At 34.7% G+C, this 19,581-nt stretch overlaps 2 protein-coding genes and 1 long non-coding RNA gene across 3 annotated transcripts; 2 read left to right on the plus strand and 1 right to left on the minus strand.

Moving 5' to 3' along the window:
* The first annotated feature begins 1,494 nt into the window (after positions 1-1,494).
* LOC100184801 (importin subunit beta-1-like) lies at positions 1,495-12,385 on the plus strand. Its single transcript, XM_009861267.3, has 24 exons — positions 1,495-1,615; positions 2,117-2,256; positions 2,606-2,707; positions 3,427-3,525; positions 3,798-3,899; positions 4,193-4,345; positions 4,772-4,831; positions 5,144-5,233; positions 5,490-5,600; positions 5,797-5,898; positions 6,375-6,473; positions 6,915-6,987; positions 7,188-7,317; positions 7,657-7,771; positions 8,125-8,249; positions 8,441-8,588; positions 8,918-9,026; positions 9,267-9,371; positions 9,436-9,518; positions 9,838-10,089; positions 10,453-10,561; positions 10,895-11,009; positions 11,344-11,521; positions 11,804-12,385. The coding sequence occupies exons 1-23, from the start codon at positions 1,549-1,551 to the stop codon at positions 11,516-11,518; spliced, it is 2,664 nt and encodes an 887-aa protein (XP_009859569.1). The 5' UTR covers positions 1,495-1,548; the 3' UTR covers positions 11,519-11,521; positions 11,804-12,385.
* Positions 12,386-13,208: 823 nt separating this feature from the next.
* LOC100176206 lies at positions 13,209-14,044 on the minus strand. The gene is made up of 4 exons (XR_717376.3): positions 13,933-14,044; positions 13,758-13,875; positions 13,608-13,685; positions 13,209-13,334 (listed from the first exon to the last, which is right to left on the minus strand). It is a non-coding gene; the product is annotated as an uncharacterized LOC100176206 (long non-coding RNA).
* Positions 14,045-15,388: 1,344 nt separating this feature from the next.
* LOC100182431 (30S ribosomal protein S12-like) lies at positions 15,389-17,086 on the plus strand. Its single transcript, XM_002130977.5, has 4 exons — positions 15,389-15,739; positions 15,981-16,112; positions 16,394-16,510; positions 16,915-17,086. Exons 1-4 carry the CDS (start codon positions 15,542-15,544, stop codon positions 17,026-17,028), a joined length of 561 nt encoding a protein of 186 aa, XP_002131013.1. The 5' UTR covers positions 15,389-15,541; the 3' UTR covers positions 17,029-17,086.
* Positions 17,087-19,581: the final 2,495 nt, after the last annotated feature.

Consider the following 19,581-nt stretch of genomic DNA (forward strand, 5'->3'; position numbering starts at 1 on the left):
TTTTTTTAAACTCGGGCGTTCGTGTCGAAAATTAACTTTGAAAATGCGCGAAATCGTGGACAATTTGGACAACCCGTTAGTGACCACTGGGCTGAAGCAAAGTGTCTTGCCCAAGGACACATATGGCCACAATGGTAGCAGCGACGAGCCTTGAACCGATTACCTCTGGGATACCGGCAGGCGTGCTAACCACTTTGTCACGGTGACGGATAATTTTGTTATAACTTATATTAGGACGAGTGTGGGGTTAGGCGTTAGGGTTTAAATCTAATGTGTATAATCCTTGTTTTGTTACATTCATGGCTCAAATATTAATAGAAAAAGCTGCTGTGTTTCGTTTTCTTTATAGAACTACTTTTTAAGAGGTAGCCTATTGCCTCTTTATTTTTTTCTGTTTTCTTTTAATAAATGCAAAGAAAAATTACTTGTAAAATTTTCCCTTTCACTCCTGAACATTGGGACAATTCTATGTTTAAAAAAGAAATTCTGCAAAATATGGCAGTTCATCACGAGATCTTGCTTGTGCAGGACGGTTACTTTTCATGTACGCGCGCGTGCCATCAGCAAAAAAGGCTTGCATTTACAAGCCACATTGGGAAATCCTAGTTAATATAATGTGAATTATAGCGTGCATAACCAAAATGTGGTAAAAAAGTCACTCGTGTACCTGCCATACTTTGCAGACTGGATATAATGCCTGTTATGCGAGTTATAATCAGCTGGTCGATGACGTCATCGCAGCAATTGATAACACATTTTAAACGACACAGTTGCATTATCTATGAATGTATAAACTCACATTGGTTATAGCAAATAAACACGTTACGAAATATTAAGTTAATTAGTGGGACTGGGCAGGTGTAACTGACATAAAAATATTGGGATGCTTTGCCCAAATAGAATTGAAATAAACATGGGTCAATATTGTGTTGATTGGAAACTTTTTCTGCTTGATTTTTGAATTTGTATTCATTATGTTCATGGCTTTTTCTTTCAATGGTAAACTGTTTTCCAATTAGTGATGTAAGACATTCCTTACATGATAACCCATTAACATACAATAACACAACATTATTCAGTAACAAATTATAATTTTAGTTATAACTAAAATTCAAATTTCATAAAATTTGGCTGGGCTACTTTTTAAGTTTTTGTTGTAAATCTTTTTTCTTTTATATTGGCGATTGGATAACCAAGGTGACACGATTTAATTCTCCGCTGTTGTAACTATATCAATTTTAGACAATTGCCGTGAGTTATTAACCAATGCCGTGGAAAAGTGCCGCGTCGTGGTACTAACTTAAGATGTCTAAAAGATACATATTTCGTACTTTTGAGTAGTTCAGTTTAACATGAAATTCTAAAAAGTGGGCATATGGCCATGTTAGAAGATGCATCATACTGCCATCTACATAACCAGTTAGTTAAATTATTGTGGACCAGAAAGTTTCGAAACATTTATTAAATTATTTTCCCAAATACCAAAATATTTTTAGAGTGCTCATAGCTCATTGTTGTTCTTAAAGTTTTTGTTTAAAATATAAAGGAATGGCAGAAGTAGCCCAACAATTCATTATGAACCTCGTTCGTGTATTGGAGAAGACTGTTTCAACAGGTATGTGTATTGTTCCCATGGTGTGATTTTTGTTGTTTTTAAATACAACCAGTATAGGTCTAGTTAATTTATTGTCACTTTACAATATTTGCTCTTTCAGGGACGATATCATATTTAAGCAAAAATGTTACACTCAGAATATTGTTAAATATTAACAAATATGTTATGTATAACTTGTTGCTGCCAGGTGTATATCCATTAAAAACCTTCATATATGTTTTGTGTACCTACGTAGTATTCCATTCTGTAAGTTTTGACATGGTTAAACAATATGACATCAAAATATTGATATACATAATAGGTGGCCCATAATAGCTTTATTATAGTTAACATATTTATATATATATATATATAGTTAATTTAAATTAACGTATTTTGTGTGGTGTATGTGATTCTTACTCATTTTCCTTATAAGTTGAATGAGTAAGTTTAAATATAATTAGCTATGATGTATTAAAGTGAGTGTAATGTTGTAGTGTAACCTTTTCACTTACTGTTCAGACCAAGCTGAGCTCATTGCATCTCAAAGTTATTTGGAAGAAGCAGCAAAGACAAATTTATCTGAATTCCTGGTGCAGTTGTGTAGCATACTCGCTGATACTACCAAGTCAGATGTGGCTCGCATGGCTGCTGGTTTACAGGTATATAAATGATGGATCATAGTCAGTTAATAAAGGAAAATCTACATTTCCAGCTTTTAAAATTCCCAGTTGCATTTAGAAAAGCATTTACCAATTAGCGTCTTTAGTTTTTTTGTTTTGCTTTTAACTTTAAAAGGTAATATAACAATTGTTTTACCGCCCAAATACTAAGATGGGTTGACAAATGTTTTGTTCTAATCCTTCATAACCATATGATATCCTTTTGGTCACTATAAGCTGACTTTGGTTCACAGCTAGATTGTAAGCATAGCTAGGACTTCTGCAACTACACCTTTTACTGTATTTGCATGGCTAGCCTATTTTTTACAACCTGTCACTTTTATCTTAGATCAAAAATTACTTAACATCCAAAGATAGTTCAGTGAAGCAACAACATCAACAGCGCTGGTTGTCTTTGGAAGAATCCGCTCGATCTAATATTAAGAACTTGGTGAGTTATATTTAAAATCGCAAGTTTTCAAAGTTACTTAACAAAGAACATATTCTGATATGCATTACTTAATTACTGAGCTTATTTTTCAGTAATGTATAATAGTTAAACCATTCAGGTCAATTTAACAAAATCACCATTCACAACTACAGGTTTTTGACAATGACCCCATTTTCTGCTATAAATTTACCTATGCTATGACTGTACACTGTACAGCTTTAATGGTCTGCTTTTTAGTTCAATGGCATATTTGGTTAATATTACATAAGTTCTTTAATATACATTCCCTTGTTAAATGATTTGTATTGTGTGTATAAGTATGATATAAACCATGCACTAAATACGCGCATAGTGACTCATAATGGGTCTGTGTATTGTATGGAGTGAAGAATGGATGATTAGTTGTAAGCGTCAGATTAAACACCCACACTTGCACTCTGGTCATGACATGTTACATAGGTAGCACTAAACTATATGCTTCCATAAAAGGAAAAGCTTAACTGACAGTTTGTGTCATAATGTTGTATTAAAGTATCACCAAACTAATTTAACTATTAGGTTAACATGATGTACCATTGTTGAATATAATTGTGTTGCCACCATTGTTGTTATTGATTATCTATTTGGCCGAGGTCCTACATTAAGGCAAGCTATGGGACCTGGGATTGGGATTCTGGGTTTGAAGCCTTACACCCAGATTAATTAAACTTATTACACAGGTGATACAAGCACTTGGTACAGAAGTAACACGACCATCCTCCGCAGCACAAGTAATCGCCGGTATTGCTTGCGCTGAAATACCACTTGGTCAGTGGCAGGTGTGTATGTTTTTGTTAAGGTTATTGCATCAACACATGTAAGTTATCACAGATGCCAAGAGCCAACTTTGTGTGGCAGGGTGGCATGCTAGTCTAGAATTTGCTGCTTTAATCAGTAAATATTGCGATTGGTACGTTTACCAATAATGTAACATTTTTTTACTAGTTGGACATGATTTTCTTCCCTGTTTAACTATTACTGCCTCCCTAGTGTTTCATAAGTTTAACACCTTTGCAAGTTATCCATGTAAAAATGCATATTAAACATACAGGAGTTGATATCTCACTTGGTAATGAGTGTCACAAATAATGAATCAAGTGCCCAACTAAGAGAAGCAGCTTTGGAAACAATCGGATACATGTGTTCAGATATGGTAAGCATATTCAGTATTTCAACCTCGCATTTTAGGTTTGATGCATTTGACTGTTCATTGTGGCCTAGAAACTACAATGTAAAATAAAAGAAGGTAACACCTGTTAAGTTATTTTACATCAAGAGAATGAAGCTTCAGGCTATTATCCTGTATGTATCAGGATTGTACCATTAACTCTGGGAATTTTGGAAAAAATACAAATTTTCTCATTAAACTTACAACAAAAAACAAAATTACACTGGATATATAAATTAAAACTTTTATAAAACAACTTTTGTGTTTTTGACCACAAGGACCCTGAGCACCTGATGGGACACTCCAACGATATTCTAACAGCAATCGTGCAAGGGATGAGGAAAGATGAAACGAACGACAACGTAAAACTTGCAGCAACCAATGCAATGCTTAATACACTCGAGTTCACCAAAGAAAATTTTGATCATCAGGTTTGTACAATGTTGTGTGATGTAATAATCGAACATATGACATCACATTTAAATGTAACAGAAGCAAAGTAGATACAAGGCATAGTAGGCGCCACATTATTTCGTTACCATTAGCTCATTCTCTTTCAAGCAGTCTCATAAAATAAATATATTTAATGTAGAATGAGTTACCACTGGAAATGGTAACACTCTGCCCTGGAAGTTAAGGTTATGTAAAAAGAATGCCATGATATTTTCCCTACCTTTTCACAATAAGAGTTTCATTACGCTTCTGCATGCTCTGGCTACTTAATAAAAGCTGAAAATAGGGTAAAGTGGTGGCAGTGGCATCTTATCTTTTTAACCATATCATATTACACGGGATTATAGCAACACATTTTCTTAACAGAATGCTCTATATTTAAATTATTTTGTTTTTATTTTTAGAATGAACGAAACTTTATCATGCAAGTTATATGTGAAGCCACACAAGTGGAATATACAAAGGTGAATCAAATGATTGATTTTCATCAAAAAGTATTTGACAGTTCTATCAGTTGTTTATAATAATATAATATGTCTTGTAGTTTTGTAGTTTGCTAATTCCATAGTAAAACATGTTTAAACAATAAATATTTATAAGATTTCACTTTGAATTGTTATTGCTGTGTTTAAAAAAAATAATCCCGGAATAAAATATACTTAAACTGTGAAGTGTTTAAAATATAAACTAAACATAAATACACAATCACCAGTATTACTTTGCTGTCATATAATATTTAAGCTGCTGTAACTTGTAAGTACTATTGTGCATTCCAGATCAAGGTAGTTGCATTGCAATGTATGGTGAAGATTATGTCTCTCTATTACAAATACATGGAAGCTTATATGGGCCCTGCATTATTTGCTGTAAGTACTTTTAAACTTCTACTCTACTTTATTTTATATTAACTGGACCCTACAGCAATGCACATCAGGGAACCTGATATGTACTACATTTGCCCCCTTCCGCCTTCTATCAGAAAAATATTTACTTTAGTTTTTATTTGTATTGATAGGCTTACTAATATTTTTATAAGTATATGTCAGGATACAAATAGTCTCTGTCTAACCTGTCCTTTACTAGAAACACTGACATTATTGTAATATGATTATGACATCATAGATCACAGTGGAAGCAATGAAATCAACTGATGACGACGTCGTTCTGCAAGGAATCGAATTCTGGTCGAATGTTTGTGAGGAGGAGATGGATCTTGCTATTGAGCTTACAGAGGTCAAATATTCCTTACAATTAGTTATTTAAACTTTCCTAAGTTGTATAAAAACTTAACAATAAGTATTTTATAATCCAACCGTTTAGCTGAGGATTTTACATTTAATACACAAAAATAAAATTTAAATTTTTCATGGAAATTCGTAGAGTATGCTGCAGTGAATTTCGTGGTCTGTTTATTGAATTATTTACACAGGCATGTGAAGCTGGGAGACCACCGGAGAATATAAGCAAGTTTTATGCTAAAGGAGCTCTGCAGTACCTTATACCTATTCTTGTTGAACTACTTGCTAAGCAGGTAGGTTGGTTTGGTTAATGTACAGTTGATATAAACTGTAATAACCAATAAGGTCATAAATTGGTATGACTTATTTAACATACCTCTCTTTCAGAATACAATTTATATTTTAGATTGTTTATAATCTGCCTAAATGAGAAGTAGCTGGTAGCACCTTGGGTGTTTAAGTAATCGGTAATAGGCCTACTTCTATATCTTAAGTGTCAGTTGTGCCTCACTGAATACCTCACCCTTACAAAATAATCTATTTTTTAAGTGTTTATAAACTGCCTCAAAGAATGCTAGGGTTTTGAGGTGGTAGACCTACAAGCCAGGTTTCATGTGTGTCTCACTGAATACCGGCACTTATAAAATATGGTCTCTATTATTATGTATACACCCCTTCCTCGGTGTGTCATGTGTTAAACTAATAACTAACATTAATAACTAACAAGGTAAATTATCATTAAACCTTACTTTGTAAAATTTCCACCCAGGAAGAACTGGATGATGAAGATGATTGGAATCCATCCAAAGCCGCAGGTGTTTGTCTCATGTTGCTTGCCACCTTATGTGAGGATGATGTTTTACCATTGGTAAGTTGCCCAGCTGTATGCGTCGCATAACATTAAGTTGTTACCAAAATCTGGGGTCTAGGTTACAGTATTTAAACATAGGGAACCTCATTGATTAATTTGGCAATATACTTTGACTCAGCTTGTTTGTATGAACCCATAACAAAAGTGTTAAAGTTTTAAGGCTTCAAACTGAAGTGCTAAACTTTGTATTGTTCTGATCCATTTTACAAAGGCTGGTGTCACCACAAAAACTCCTAACATTACTTACGCCCATGTGTATGTAGCTCAACCTAATCATGCTGTTACAATTACCTTACTTCTTCAACTTATTATATAATCTTCCTTGTGGCATGGTCAGCAATCAAAGAAGTCCTACATATTTATTTTCAGTAATATAAGGCAGATAAATTTTTAAAATGAATCGCGATCTCTAAAGTGCTAATAATGTTCACATCACAGGTTGTTCCATTCATCAGTTCTAAAATTCAAGATCCAAACTGGAGAATGAGAGATGCAGCCGTCATGGCATTTGGTGAGCTTATGGTATTTCTATTGCAAGATAACGACATACATAGTTGGCAGTCTTATAAGCTGTCTCTTACAAAAAATCATTTCAAAAAGGATATTATCACAGTATGGTGATGATGTGTATAAATAGGGTAGAAAGTAATTTAAAAATAATTGTTTCTAAAATATGCGTAATAATATTCCAACCCTATTTTCGCACCCCAGGTTCCATATTAGAAGGTCCGTCCACTGATAAAGTAAAGAGCATTGCCCTTGATGGGATGGCAACCTTTATTAACCTTCTATCTGATGAAAGTGTGGTGGTGAGGGACACTACAGCTTGGGCTATTGGAAGGTGGGAACAGTTGATGTTTTTTGTTTGTGTTGGAAGGAAGAGTTGAGTTGAGGCTATGAGTGTAGCTTGTTTGTTGTGGGCTGGATAGTTAAAATAACAGTGATATTCATGTTATAACTTGACATTGAGCATAAGGTTTATCTATGAATACACCATGTGTATCTGTTGTATAGGAAGATGCTTGTGTTATAACTTGACCGTGAGCATGAGGTTTTTGAATACACAATGTGTGTTTGGTGTAAGAAAACACTTATGTTATAAATGGACAATGGGAATGAGGTGTATAAAAAGACAATCATGTAATTATTTGACAATAAGCAACAACTGTACTTTTGACAGAATCTGTGAATTGATTCCTGAAGCTGCATTGAAAGAAGAATACTTGATGCCGTTGTTATCTGCGATGGTTGAAAGTTTAAACAGTGAACCTCGTGTGGCTGCCAACATTTGCTGGGTGGGTTCTGCGTTGGTTATAACATTACTTCTACCCTAAACACCATGCAGTGGTGACTTTTTATCAATTATTTCTTCACTATTTGATTGCGAGAGGCTATTTTGAACACAGACCCTAATATAAGATCTACATTTTGTACCATAGAACCTTACTAATATACAGAATAAAATAGATTACAATCATATAATGAAGCGAATTATTTGTCAAATGGTTGCGCATCCATTATTACCTCCCCTGCAATTGCCAATGTATGGCGCCTTCAATTAATATAAACTTGTATGTGTATCAGTCCATTAAATCTATCTAAAAGTGTAGCAGCAATTGCTTGCTTCATAATATCAATATCACCCCAGGCATTCTCCTCGCTTGCTGAATCTGCATACGAAGCTGCAGAAATCACTGATGAAGATCCAGAGACTTACTCAATGTCCGGTGTTTACGATAAAATACTTGCTAAACTTCTACAAACCACTGACAGGTAACTCAAACAGCCTAATGGCCACTACTTTAACTTTGTAGTCGCTGATGGGTTGTCAAATGTCTGTCATACAATAAATGAAAAAGGTCAAACCAATAATAACCCACAAATGTAACTTTGTGCCCCGCCATGTGAGAGTAAATCAGTTTAATTCACATTCATGATGTCATAATCGAACTGTTACCTCACAGGTCTGATGGGCACCAGAACAATCTACGAAACGCAGCTTACGAAGCAATTATGGAAATGATTAAAAACAGTCCCAAAGATTGCTATGAAGTTGTCTTGCAAACCACAACCGTTATCATGCAGAGAATACAAGCATTGCTACTTATGGAGGTACGTGGTGTCCTACATGAGGTTGTGATCAATAAGTCAATAGATGTCATGTTTTGTTTAATTTTTATTTAAACCTGTGGTGACATTATTAAGATACAGTTACACTCACAGTTGTTAAACATAGGGAACATCATTATTTATTACAAGGTACTTTGGCTCTGCTTGTTTGTATAAACACAGCATAAGAAAATCTGTTTTTAAATTGTAAAACCGACAAGTTCAACAGTAATCTGAAGTCAACCCGTTGTAAAAATTGGGGTGACGTGTGTATAAAGTACATTATATCTTTCTTGTGCATTTTACCATTTAATTGTTGTTGTATTAACCAGACTCACATTCAATCCACAAGTGACAGATCTCATTATAATGATTTACAATCGTTACTTTGCGCAACTCTACAAAGTGTCTTGAGGAAAGTTAAGGAAGAACATATTGAAAGTAAACCAATTTCTTTCTATATATAAATTACTATTGAATTTGTTGTGCCTTATCAGTGCAAAAAAACTCTAGTTTTATCTTTTGTTGTCTCTTAAATATAGGAGTTGGAACAAATGGTAAAAATGGGATAAAATGTATATTTTCCTTTTTGCCCTCTAGAAAAAAAAAACTCTTTAACTTGTATACTATGGCAGAGCTAACTGAAGCGATAAGTAGCTATTATTGCATTCATATACTTAGATATATCTGACAACGTGATGTCATCTCTTATTCAAATGCTTAAGTCCAGTGGTTCTGGTGGTGTGCAGGAAGATGCTTTGATGGCTGTTGGTACACTGGTTGAGGGTAAGTTAATAGTTAATAATTGTTATTGTGTAACAAAATATTCACTTGTTACATCACAATATAGTTGTTGGCACCAAGTTTTTAAACTACATGGATGCATTCAAGGAATATTTGATGGCAGGGCTGCAGAATAAAGCTGAGTATCAGGTATGTTATAATGTTTATATTATTATAATGTTAGGTTTGGTTTGATAAGCCTGTTGCTGTATGGTTTATAAGAATCCATTTTATAACATTTTATAGTGGCAATGAGCATGAGGTGTTGATATAATAGCACCATGTGTGTTTTCCGTATAGGAAGACACCTATTTTATACCTTGACGGTGAGCATGAAGTGTATGAATATACAATGTATGTCTGTTGTAAAAGAAGACACTGATAATATAACCTGGCAGCAGGCATAAGTTCACATTATCAGCCAATCATACATAACATTCGACCTTATTATTTTAAAATATTTCTATAGGTATGCATCGCAGCAGTTGGTGTTGTTGGAGATATTTGTCGAGCTGTTAACCGACCAATATTGCCATATTGTGATGAAATAATGGGCATTCTATTAACCAACTTATCTGACGCTGGTGTGCACCGTAGCGTGAAGCCACACATCTTGTCCGTGTTCGGAGATATTGCGCTCGCGATCGGTGGAGACTTCAGGAACTATTTGCCGATTGTTTTACAAACATTACAACAAGCTGCGAGTGCACAAGTTGATAAGGTAAAATGGAGGGTGGGCTGTTAGAATTAAAAGTGTTAGTTTTCATATTGGTTATAATTCTATCTGGCTTCTGGTATGTCAGTTGTCCTCGCCTGTGCTCATACACATAAAGTCAGAATTGGTTAGCTCTGTGTTAAATGTCTATATAAAAGTCAAAAGCAAAAGTAAATTACATTGCCCTGTTATATCTTCTACATCCTAAAAAAGAGGACTTTTGTGTCCAAGCCTCATTTACAAATTAAATCAGTGAATGTAACAGTAACTAAAGTTGTTAAAATATAAAGTAAATATATTTTACAATGCCCCATTTTTCGGCTTAAGTATCCTTTTTTTAATTATTTCCATTTGAATATGACATAACAGACGGATTATGACATGGTTGATTACCTCAATGAACTGAGGGAAAGTTGTTTGGAAGCTTTCACTGGAATTATTCAAGGATTGAAGGGAGATAATGAAAAAGAAATAAGTCGTGAGTTATGTGGATTATCATTACATACACTCGACAGTGGGAATGTCTGGTCTTTTTGGGGATGGTGTGTTTGGGTTTAATAATTACAGGGTCAGCAATGCGTGTTGCTTCAACCCAGTGGTCACTAATAAGTTGTCTAAATTTTCAGTCATACAAAAAACATCACCCACAAAGTTGCAAACCTGGTAACTCGTAAACAGACACTGACTTTGCTTACCTATATGTAGAAGTAGTTCCGTTTTAGGGTTATTGGAAAAATGTGTCACTAACTCTAGGTCCTCTGACAAGTACCTCACCCACATAAAATAGAAATTTAATGTTTATCCTTCACAGCTGATGTTATGCTGGTTAACGAACACATCATGTTTATCCTCTCGTTCATTGAAGTTATCGCCAAGGATGAAGATCATTCGGAGGGAACGGTGGCCGCAGCATCCGGACTTATTGGGTGAGCGAGTGTTTCAATTTACTTTTGATTGTTTGGATATTTTTGTTTAAAAAGGTTTTATATAATGACCAAATCAACCAAAAGTAATGTCTGCTTATCGACACACTGTAATATCTGTAGCACCCGACTGTGGGCATGAGAGTGGCAACCATAAATAAGCCCACTCGCCACTCCTTCAAAGATATACATAACTATGCTCATTCGTCATAAACAGGAAAACTCCTTTAGCTTTTACAATATTAGGTTCAGTATTACAGTATTACCCAATGGCTGTATTGTTTATTTTCCATTAAACATGACATGTTTATCTAGCATAACACCTTCCAACTTACAGAGATCTTTGCATTGCATTTGGACCATCATCAGGAGCTCAGTTGTTGAAGTTGATTGACAGCAAAACCTCCATCGCTGAGCTATTAACTGAGGGACGACGTTCGAAAACGAGCAAAACTAAAAGTTTGGCTTTATGGGGGACAAAAGAAATTCGAAAACTGAAGAGCAAAGCTTGAATGGTTAGTTTTTTGCTTGTTGCTTTGAGCATAGATGAAGTAACTAATGCTTTAACTCAATAGTAAGAGGTATATAAATACACCATGTGTATTAAGTGTAGAAATAATAAGTCACCCATATTATAACTTGACAAGAAGCATGTGGTTTCTGAATACACCATGTGTTTTGGTCTTGTTTATAAGAGTACACTCATTTTATTATAAAGGTCTACTTTATACTTTGTATTGATATTTTAAAAGTAGTTTTGCAATGATAATGTACTTGATTATGTTTTTATTTTTTAGATATCTGGTTGAGTTCTTAAATCACATCCAAGCCCACAAGTATGATTGTGCATTGTGCTTATGAACAAATGCGTGTAGTGTGGTTGCCTGTGATGTCACAATTCCTTCTGTGACTTGCGAGAGTTCAAGTGAGATGATGAGTTTCAAATGTTCCGAAATAAAATCTACAAATCTCGTTTCAGCTTGCCTTTAACTAATTTCCAATTCTTCTAAACCGATCTTTGCTTGCGTATTGTGTTTACTTGAATGCCTGTGTCACTGTGCCTTATGGTGTTGGGGAAATTGTGAGAAAATAAAATGAATATGTGAATAAATGAAGAAAGTTGCCAAACCTTGTGTGTAAAATTGAGATGCAGTTTTGAACAAAGAATTTGTGAAATTCTATGAATTGTTTACTTGACGACCAAATGTGATGACCACTGTTGACTGTGATGTGTTGTGCGTTCCTACTCCGACTCCCGTTTCATTTTCTATCAAATTGTACTGCGCTATTTCCTGGTTGCCGCTTGTAATTATTAAACAAAGTTTTTGTTCAAATTTCCATCGAAGAAAGAAGTTAAACAAATTGAAATTTGACCAACTATCTGGGCAATTGTTTTTACGTTGTAATAATGAATGTTCATTGTTAGCTAATGACACGCATGTACACAGAGGTAGCAGGAATAAGCATTAAACTATCATTTGGCATATATAACTCGGGACACTGGGATTAAATTTAAAACTGGTCGGCGGTCGCCATGTGGTTCATTCCTCGCCGTAAGAATTCACTTGTGTAAAATAGAAATAACGTTTAAGCTAAAGTCGCGCTTGAAACGACAATCCAAAATCACGATGGTTTGTCTCAATAAGCACTCTCTCCAGTCCTTGAAACTGATTGGTAAGATTGCTCACGTGACTGTCGCCTTTATCAGCTAATTCTAATTATCCCCGCATTGATTAATCTGCGCATGAAACTAGTTTCTACAAAATGAGTGACTATGTTCCAGATTGGATAAAGTTGTTTTTACACCAGGTTGCAAGTTAAAATGTTTGAAGAGGTCGATTGCAAGAATTCGGTTAATTACTGCTTCATTAGATTAGTGTTATATTATGAAATACCATCTACCTATAAATTATAATTAGTGTACTATATGATTTTGCTGCTACCAATAAAGCTACGCCAATGTTACATATAAAAGTGCCTACAGAGTGTGAAACGTCAGCTGTGTTAATGTGTTATTAACGACTGTGCTCGCCACGGGTTCTCTAATGAATGGACATGTGCCATTATTAAACGCTTGATGAAGATAAAATGTTAATACGCATTATAACTTCTGAGCTTGTAAACTACCTTGTCATTAAATTTTCTCTAATGTCATTCGTTAGACAACAAGTAACCATACAGAAGAAAACATAAAAATAATTAGTACAGAGTGGTTTGTTTATATATTAACAACCAAAAGTCGGCATTTATGTTCGATGATTTATTCATCAAGTTCGGCTTGCTCAGAATCCAGATGATCCTGAAGCATTTCTATCAAATGATCCTCAGCTGAAACGATAAATTTTTGTGAATGACTTTCAGGGTTTAACGATTAAAGAGCTTAAATGTGAACCGGAAACGAATGTAACATATTTATCTTCCCGTGGAGGGGTAACGACAGTAGTTGTAACATTGGTGTCCTGTTTCACACACCTCGTGCCACTTACAAGCAACACACATAAAAAAGATGTATTACTACTGTTGCCAAAAACAATATCTAATCATTGCTGCGTATTAGCTAAAAACAAGTTGCTTTAAATGCGTACAAACATCACAATTTACCTATATCTTGCATCTGCTTCTGATTATATTTCCCCCACTTGATGCTATCTTCAAGCAATTCAATTAAATGGTCTTCAGCTAAAACGATAAATTTATGTAAAAGATTTTCAGGGTTTAGCAGTCATATCGCCTACGAAAATAATAATTTACTATTATCTTGCATCTCATTCTGATCATATCTTGTCCCGTTCCAGTTATCAGCATTTGTAGTTTCGGTTAGGACAAGGAGTCCGATGACAAGCAAGAGGAGAAGCGCTGACTTATTCATCTGCAGAAACAAATATTAATTACAATAATGCGCAAGTAATTTAAACCAACCACTCACTTTGTTGACTTCTGAATGAAGAGATGATTTCGTACCAGAACTCGCCGCTTTTTATAACGGATTTGGTGTAAACATTTTCGAAACGCTTCGATTTCAAGGAAAAAGTTCTGTTGTTCCAAGAAATTTAAAACGTTTTTAAAGTATCAGTGTATTGTCTCTAGTTTCCTGCATTAAGGCATTAGTTTATAGTTGCAACAATGTCCATACACTGCATATACTCAATATATATATATGTAAGAGTTGGTCAAATAAACCCTTGTTTGGTACACGAGTTCTTAATTAATATTGTTGTTTGTCATATAACAAAAACAACATTATTTTGCTTAGTGCAAAGGTTGGGAATAGTTTGCGGCAACGGCAGATGAACAAATTGTTTTTAATGACGAATGGTTAGCGTAATTAACAATAGCACCGCAGATCTCATTTCGAGTGGGCTCACTGCTACATCACAAATAAGTAGAATAAAATTGTGTCAAGAATTGAATGTAAACTTGTTAAACGAGAATAATATTCTTTTTCGCCCAACAGTGATTTTTGTTAGTGTTCTTTGCCATATGCTGTTAGCGACCGTAGTCTGTAGTCGCCCGACTTTGGTACATATGCCTTGCCGTAAGAACTCAGTCGTATAGTATGGAGACGATGTTGAAGCTAAATTCGCGCTTGAAACGACAAACTAAAATTAACGAACATGTGTGAACCTAGTTTGTCTCAACAAGCCCGCTCTCCAATTCTTGAAGCTAATTAGTTAAATTTCAAACGTGACTGACTCCTCATATTATACCTGGTTATTCGACCTTTGATTACCCCGTGCATAAAACGCTTCTTTTTACAAAGTGTTGTTACATTGTTTTAGTGTAGATAAACGTGTATATATAGTATGGTGGGGGAAGATGGGACACTTTTAGCCCTGAATACCCAAATATCCTGATCGTGTTTTAAACAATTAACAACGGTCCAAGGGATTCGTGAGAAATACGTTTCTATTATTCTTTGATTATTCTTCGTTTACTGTCATATAGGACGAGGAAATAGAATAAAAAGGTGTCCCATTTTCCCCCACCCTACTATATATATTTCGTCTATACTATAACCTACCAGATTTTAATTTGAAAGGATTACTGCAAAGCGTGAGTTAAGTATTATTTTACTGGGTTAGTATTATATTGTGGCATACTGTTTACATTATAGATTTGTACCAATATATACTATACAAAAATAAATGCCACAAGTTTTGCGCGGTGTTTTGTTTCATTACCTTGTTTAGATATCTATGGAAAAAGTGTCTGGTTGTTACTTAGGGAGTTTACCCGAAGTAGCAAGACACGCTCTATTGCATTTATGGATCGAGTAATAAGAACAGTTTTAAAATGAGCTAAATGGACATGAAATCGATACATTTTTCGTTAAAATTATAACCTGAACATATAGCTATATGTGATCTGCGCTCGTAACAACTTTATTTTTGTTATATTTTTGACACAGATTCAAGTTCAACGAGTATAAACAAACTTTAACGTAAACTGCACGTTGAATTTATAGACTACTTGGTGAAAATGAAATTCTAAGCAGTAAATATTCTGTTCTTGAAAAGAATTACCAGTGTAAAGATATGGCAGCCCTACTAAAGACTGTAAACAATTTTGCGAGGTTGTCAATACATCAAAACACAAAAAGAACTCTGTCTCAATTATCTGTGAATTTGCCACAAAAGAGTTTTTTGAATATACAAAAGGTTTCTAAATGTTTTAATATTCCATCAAAAAGTGGACTGCAAACAACATGTGAAAATATGGCCATGAAGAAACAGGTATAGTTGCGTTTATCCTAGGATTACACACAGTAATAAACACATATGTTTATGTCACAGATTATAAAAGAGCGTATAGCAATTATTTATTTATAAAAAATCTAAAAAACTTATAAGTAAAACCATTGTATATCCAAAGTGTAAAATCTCTATGGTTTACCTTGTAATGATTATTTCACAAATAAATTCTGTATGAGAAGAATAAACATGTTTAAGTAAAATTTAAAACTTTGTTTTGTAGAGAAGTAATTTCCTGACTTACGAAGAAATAGATCGTAGAATGATGTTGTACGGAGACGGGCATTATTTTAAAAAGAAGAAAAAGAAATCTAAAATGGATGGAAGGCCACAGATGAAGGGGGTTGTTCTCAAGGTTAATCTAAATACATTGTGTTAAGCTGTCGTAACTCAGTATGTTTATACTGTGTGTCTGGTGTATAAGGAGACACTCATGGTATAACTTGACAGTGAGCATTAGGTATATGAAAACACCAATTCAACAGTTTATGAGGTGTATGAATACAGCATGTATGTCTGGTGTATAAAAAGACACTCCTGTTATAACAGTAACCATCATTCATTCACTTATGAGGTGTATAAATACACTTGTCTGTTTTGGGCAGTCTTACTCAGTTTTTTTCTTTGTTTCTAAAGGTGATGATCAAAAAGCCCAAGAAACCAAACAGTGCGAATAGAAGATGTTGCAAACTAAGGTTAAGCAATGGAAAAGAGGTTACCGCGTATATTCCTGGGGAAGGACATAATCTTCAGGTTAGATGGGATGTATAGATTGTTTACAACAAAGTTGCCAAATATGAATTCCAGCAGTTAAAATGTGATTCTGGAAACCCTTTTACGTCATAATAAGGTCAAGTAAAATCAACCATTAAAAAATCTGTTGGAAAGTTTTCACCAGGCATCTCACACCAGTTTTTAAATAAATTCGACCAGTAAACTTGATTTACAATTTGTCTACCCCACCAATACTCGCACAATAATAATGGCGCTAAGTTTTAAAGCTAGTAACATGCAGTTTAAAGGTTAGTGCTTAAACCAACACCAAATATACAATAGAGTGGTTTATTATACAAAATCAAAACTTTTTTTCTACAAAATTAAAACTGTTTTGTTTAATACTGTTTAAAACACCTAACTTGTGCTTGGATATTTTACAGCAACATAATGTGGTTTTGGTTCGTGGGGGAAAGAGACAAGATTTAATCGGGGTACACTATCGAGTTATGAGAGGTAAACTGGATTGTGGACCCGTCATCAAACGAACTTCATAAACTGTTGGAAATAATATGTGTATGTTGAAATAAATGAAAATCATGCAATGCCGTTTTATCCTTTTTGGTAACACTTAATGCGTAATGCAATACAAGGTTTGCTTATATTATAGTGAGACGTGTGTTTCTGAAGAACATGGCTGTATTTCAGTCAGAACCCTTCGGAATAGAATTTTCTAAGTGTAAGAAGGGTTTGAGTTTAAGACAACTAAACTCACTTTTTTAACTTAACTTACGGTGCCAAAAGTTTCGGTTTTACAAATTCAGCTGCATAAATATCCAATCCAGGCGCTTGTAACTTTTCTTATACCTTTCACACAAAACATTTCATTGCGTGGTATTTTTATAATCTGTGAAAGAAGAAGCTATGTGTCCAAAACTTCTACTTTTGCTAAAGTTTTATATTTATTGGATGTTCCTTTTGTATAAACATTAAACCAGTGAATATTATATTTCTAGGAAGGCGTAATTTAATATTTAAAATTGCCTTTCTGGTAATTTAAAGGACTAATCTAGTAATTTTCCCGTTGGTAAATAATAATAGCTTGTTCAAAAAAGCAGTTAACATTGGGAATAAGGTGTCCGGCACAGTTTAGATTTTGAACATGTCATTTTATCATCGTAACGTCACTTTTTATGAATAAATAAACTTCAACCGTCAGGTGTCGCCCTTGATCCACACTGCTAATGCTCGCGCAAAAGCTTTGCTATGAAACGATTGAACAACCGAGCGTATCCAGTGTCGTGTAAATGTTCTAACCTTAAATAAAAGTTTTCAACCTTGAATTACGTTTAAATTTCGCTCTGAGTGTTGGGATAATAAGCCAATTTGGCCATTGGACCATCTCCTATTTGGAATAGCCTTACTTCCTCACACCAATAAACATAAATAAACATAAGATATAGCAGGATGGGGGAAGATGGGACACCTTATCATTATATTTTATCGTCACATTTGGTAGTAAACAAAGAAAATTCAAACAATTATAAATCGTATTCGCATGGCTCCCATGGACCGTTGTAAATTGTTTAAAAACGCTCAGGATATTTGGATATTCTGTGTTAAAAGTGTCCCATCTTCCCCTACCCTACTATATATATATATTGTTAACATGGTTTGATGCATAGAAAATGTCCTTGTGTTGCCGTCATGCCAAAAATAGCTATTCGGTTTCTGCAATTGTTTATGCGAAGTTTCACATGTAATTCAAGGGTATAAGCTTGCTGCTGACTCGGTTCACATGTAGCCACTACATAGAAAAAGTCAGCTCGTGTATACCGAGTGTCTGTAGAATGAGCGGGAAAATTGTTTTTAATTGTCATATTCACGCTCGTTTGAAGAGCAACTTCAAATGTCACAACATGGGTGTTCCAATGCAAATAACTCGTGCCCGATTACAGATTACCTTACCGCGTATGTAACCTTGTAAGTGATTGGTTTTTCGTTATTTGTTTCTGTGTAGCTGACAGTTTGAACGTCCCATGAGGTAACCGCGTGTCGTGGCATCGCTATCTTTGTTTGTTCTCATTCTGAAACGTCCTGCTTCACTTCAGAAACCTTTTCTCCGTGACAAATGAAAAGAAGAAGTCTCCAGACCGCAAAAACTTGATACGTATCGCTTCGTTTTAAAACCCATGGAACCGAATCCCTGTCGAAGCCAACACAATTGTTTCGTGATCATTCGAGATTTGTTTACCTGTCCGGGGTGAAAGAGTTTTTTGTGACGTAACAATGCCGGTGTCGCGTTGTGCTCTCAACCTAATGTAACGTCACAATCTTGTGATTGTCATTGCGTCTCGATTTAAGTTCTCACAACCGACCCACGCGACGGTTGAGAAGATAAACACATTCGCTTACAAGAAATAAATGGCTCACTCTGACTCATAAATGAACCTCGTGACTTCCACGTCACCGGCGCGGAATTCTTGCTCCCTTTAAAAACTCAAGGGGACAAATATAGCTCAGCTCATGATCAGCAGTTTTACTTTCTCGCGAGGTGGTTTGTTATGACGCACCTATGCCCGCTTATGAAGATACATTGCTAGCCTTGAAGTGATTGGTTTAACTTACTTACGAAAATGCCCAACCTGAGATCGGATACGTTCCAAAAATGGCTCGTAAAAGAAAATTAAATGATGGCAATAAAATGTGTGTATCTATATTTATATCGCTTTTCGGTCATTGGCCTTATTTAACAAACATGTAAATATTTGAGGGCATTTAGGCAAACATATATTTTAAATTTATAATCCATATTTCAAATATAAACATACGTATAAGACGCTTCACGCTTATTAGCCTTTTTTTCTGTTTAATTTAGTAAATTTGGTTTAAATGTGGAACAACTACATTATTTATTATCGCATTAGTTAATTACAGTTATATTTATACACTTAAATTGACAAATAATTTGTCCGTCGCTGCTATTAAGAAAACCACTGTAAAAATGAATAAAAACGCAAATGTTTAAAAAATCTTCAAATATACATATTACCACGGCCTACAAGAGATATCTCTAATAGACCGTGATATTTTCCTTCTTTATATATTAA

Source organism: Ciona intestinalis, chromosome 9 (assembly GCF_000224145.3).
Source record: "Ciona intestinalis chromosome 9, KH, whole genome shotgun sequence".
Lineage (NCBI taxonomy): Eukaryota > Metazoa > Chordata > Ascidiacea > Phlebobranchia > Cionidae > Ciona > Ciona intestinalis.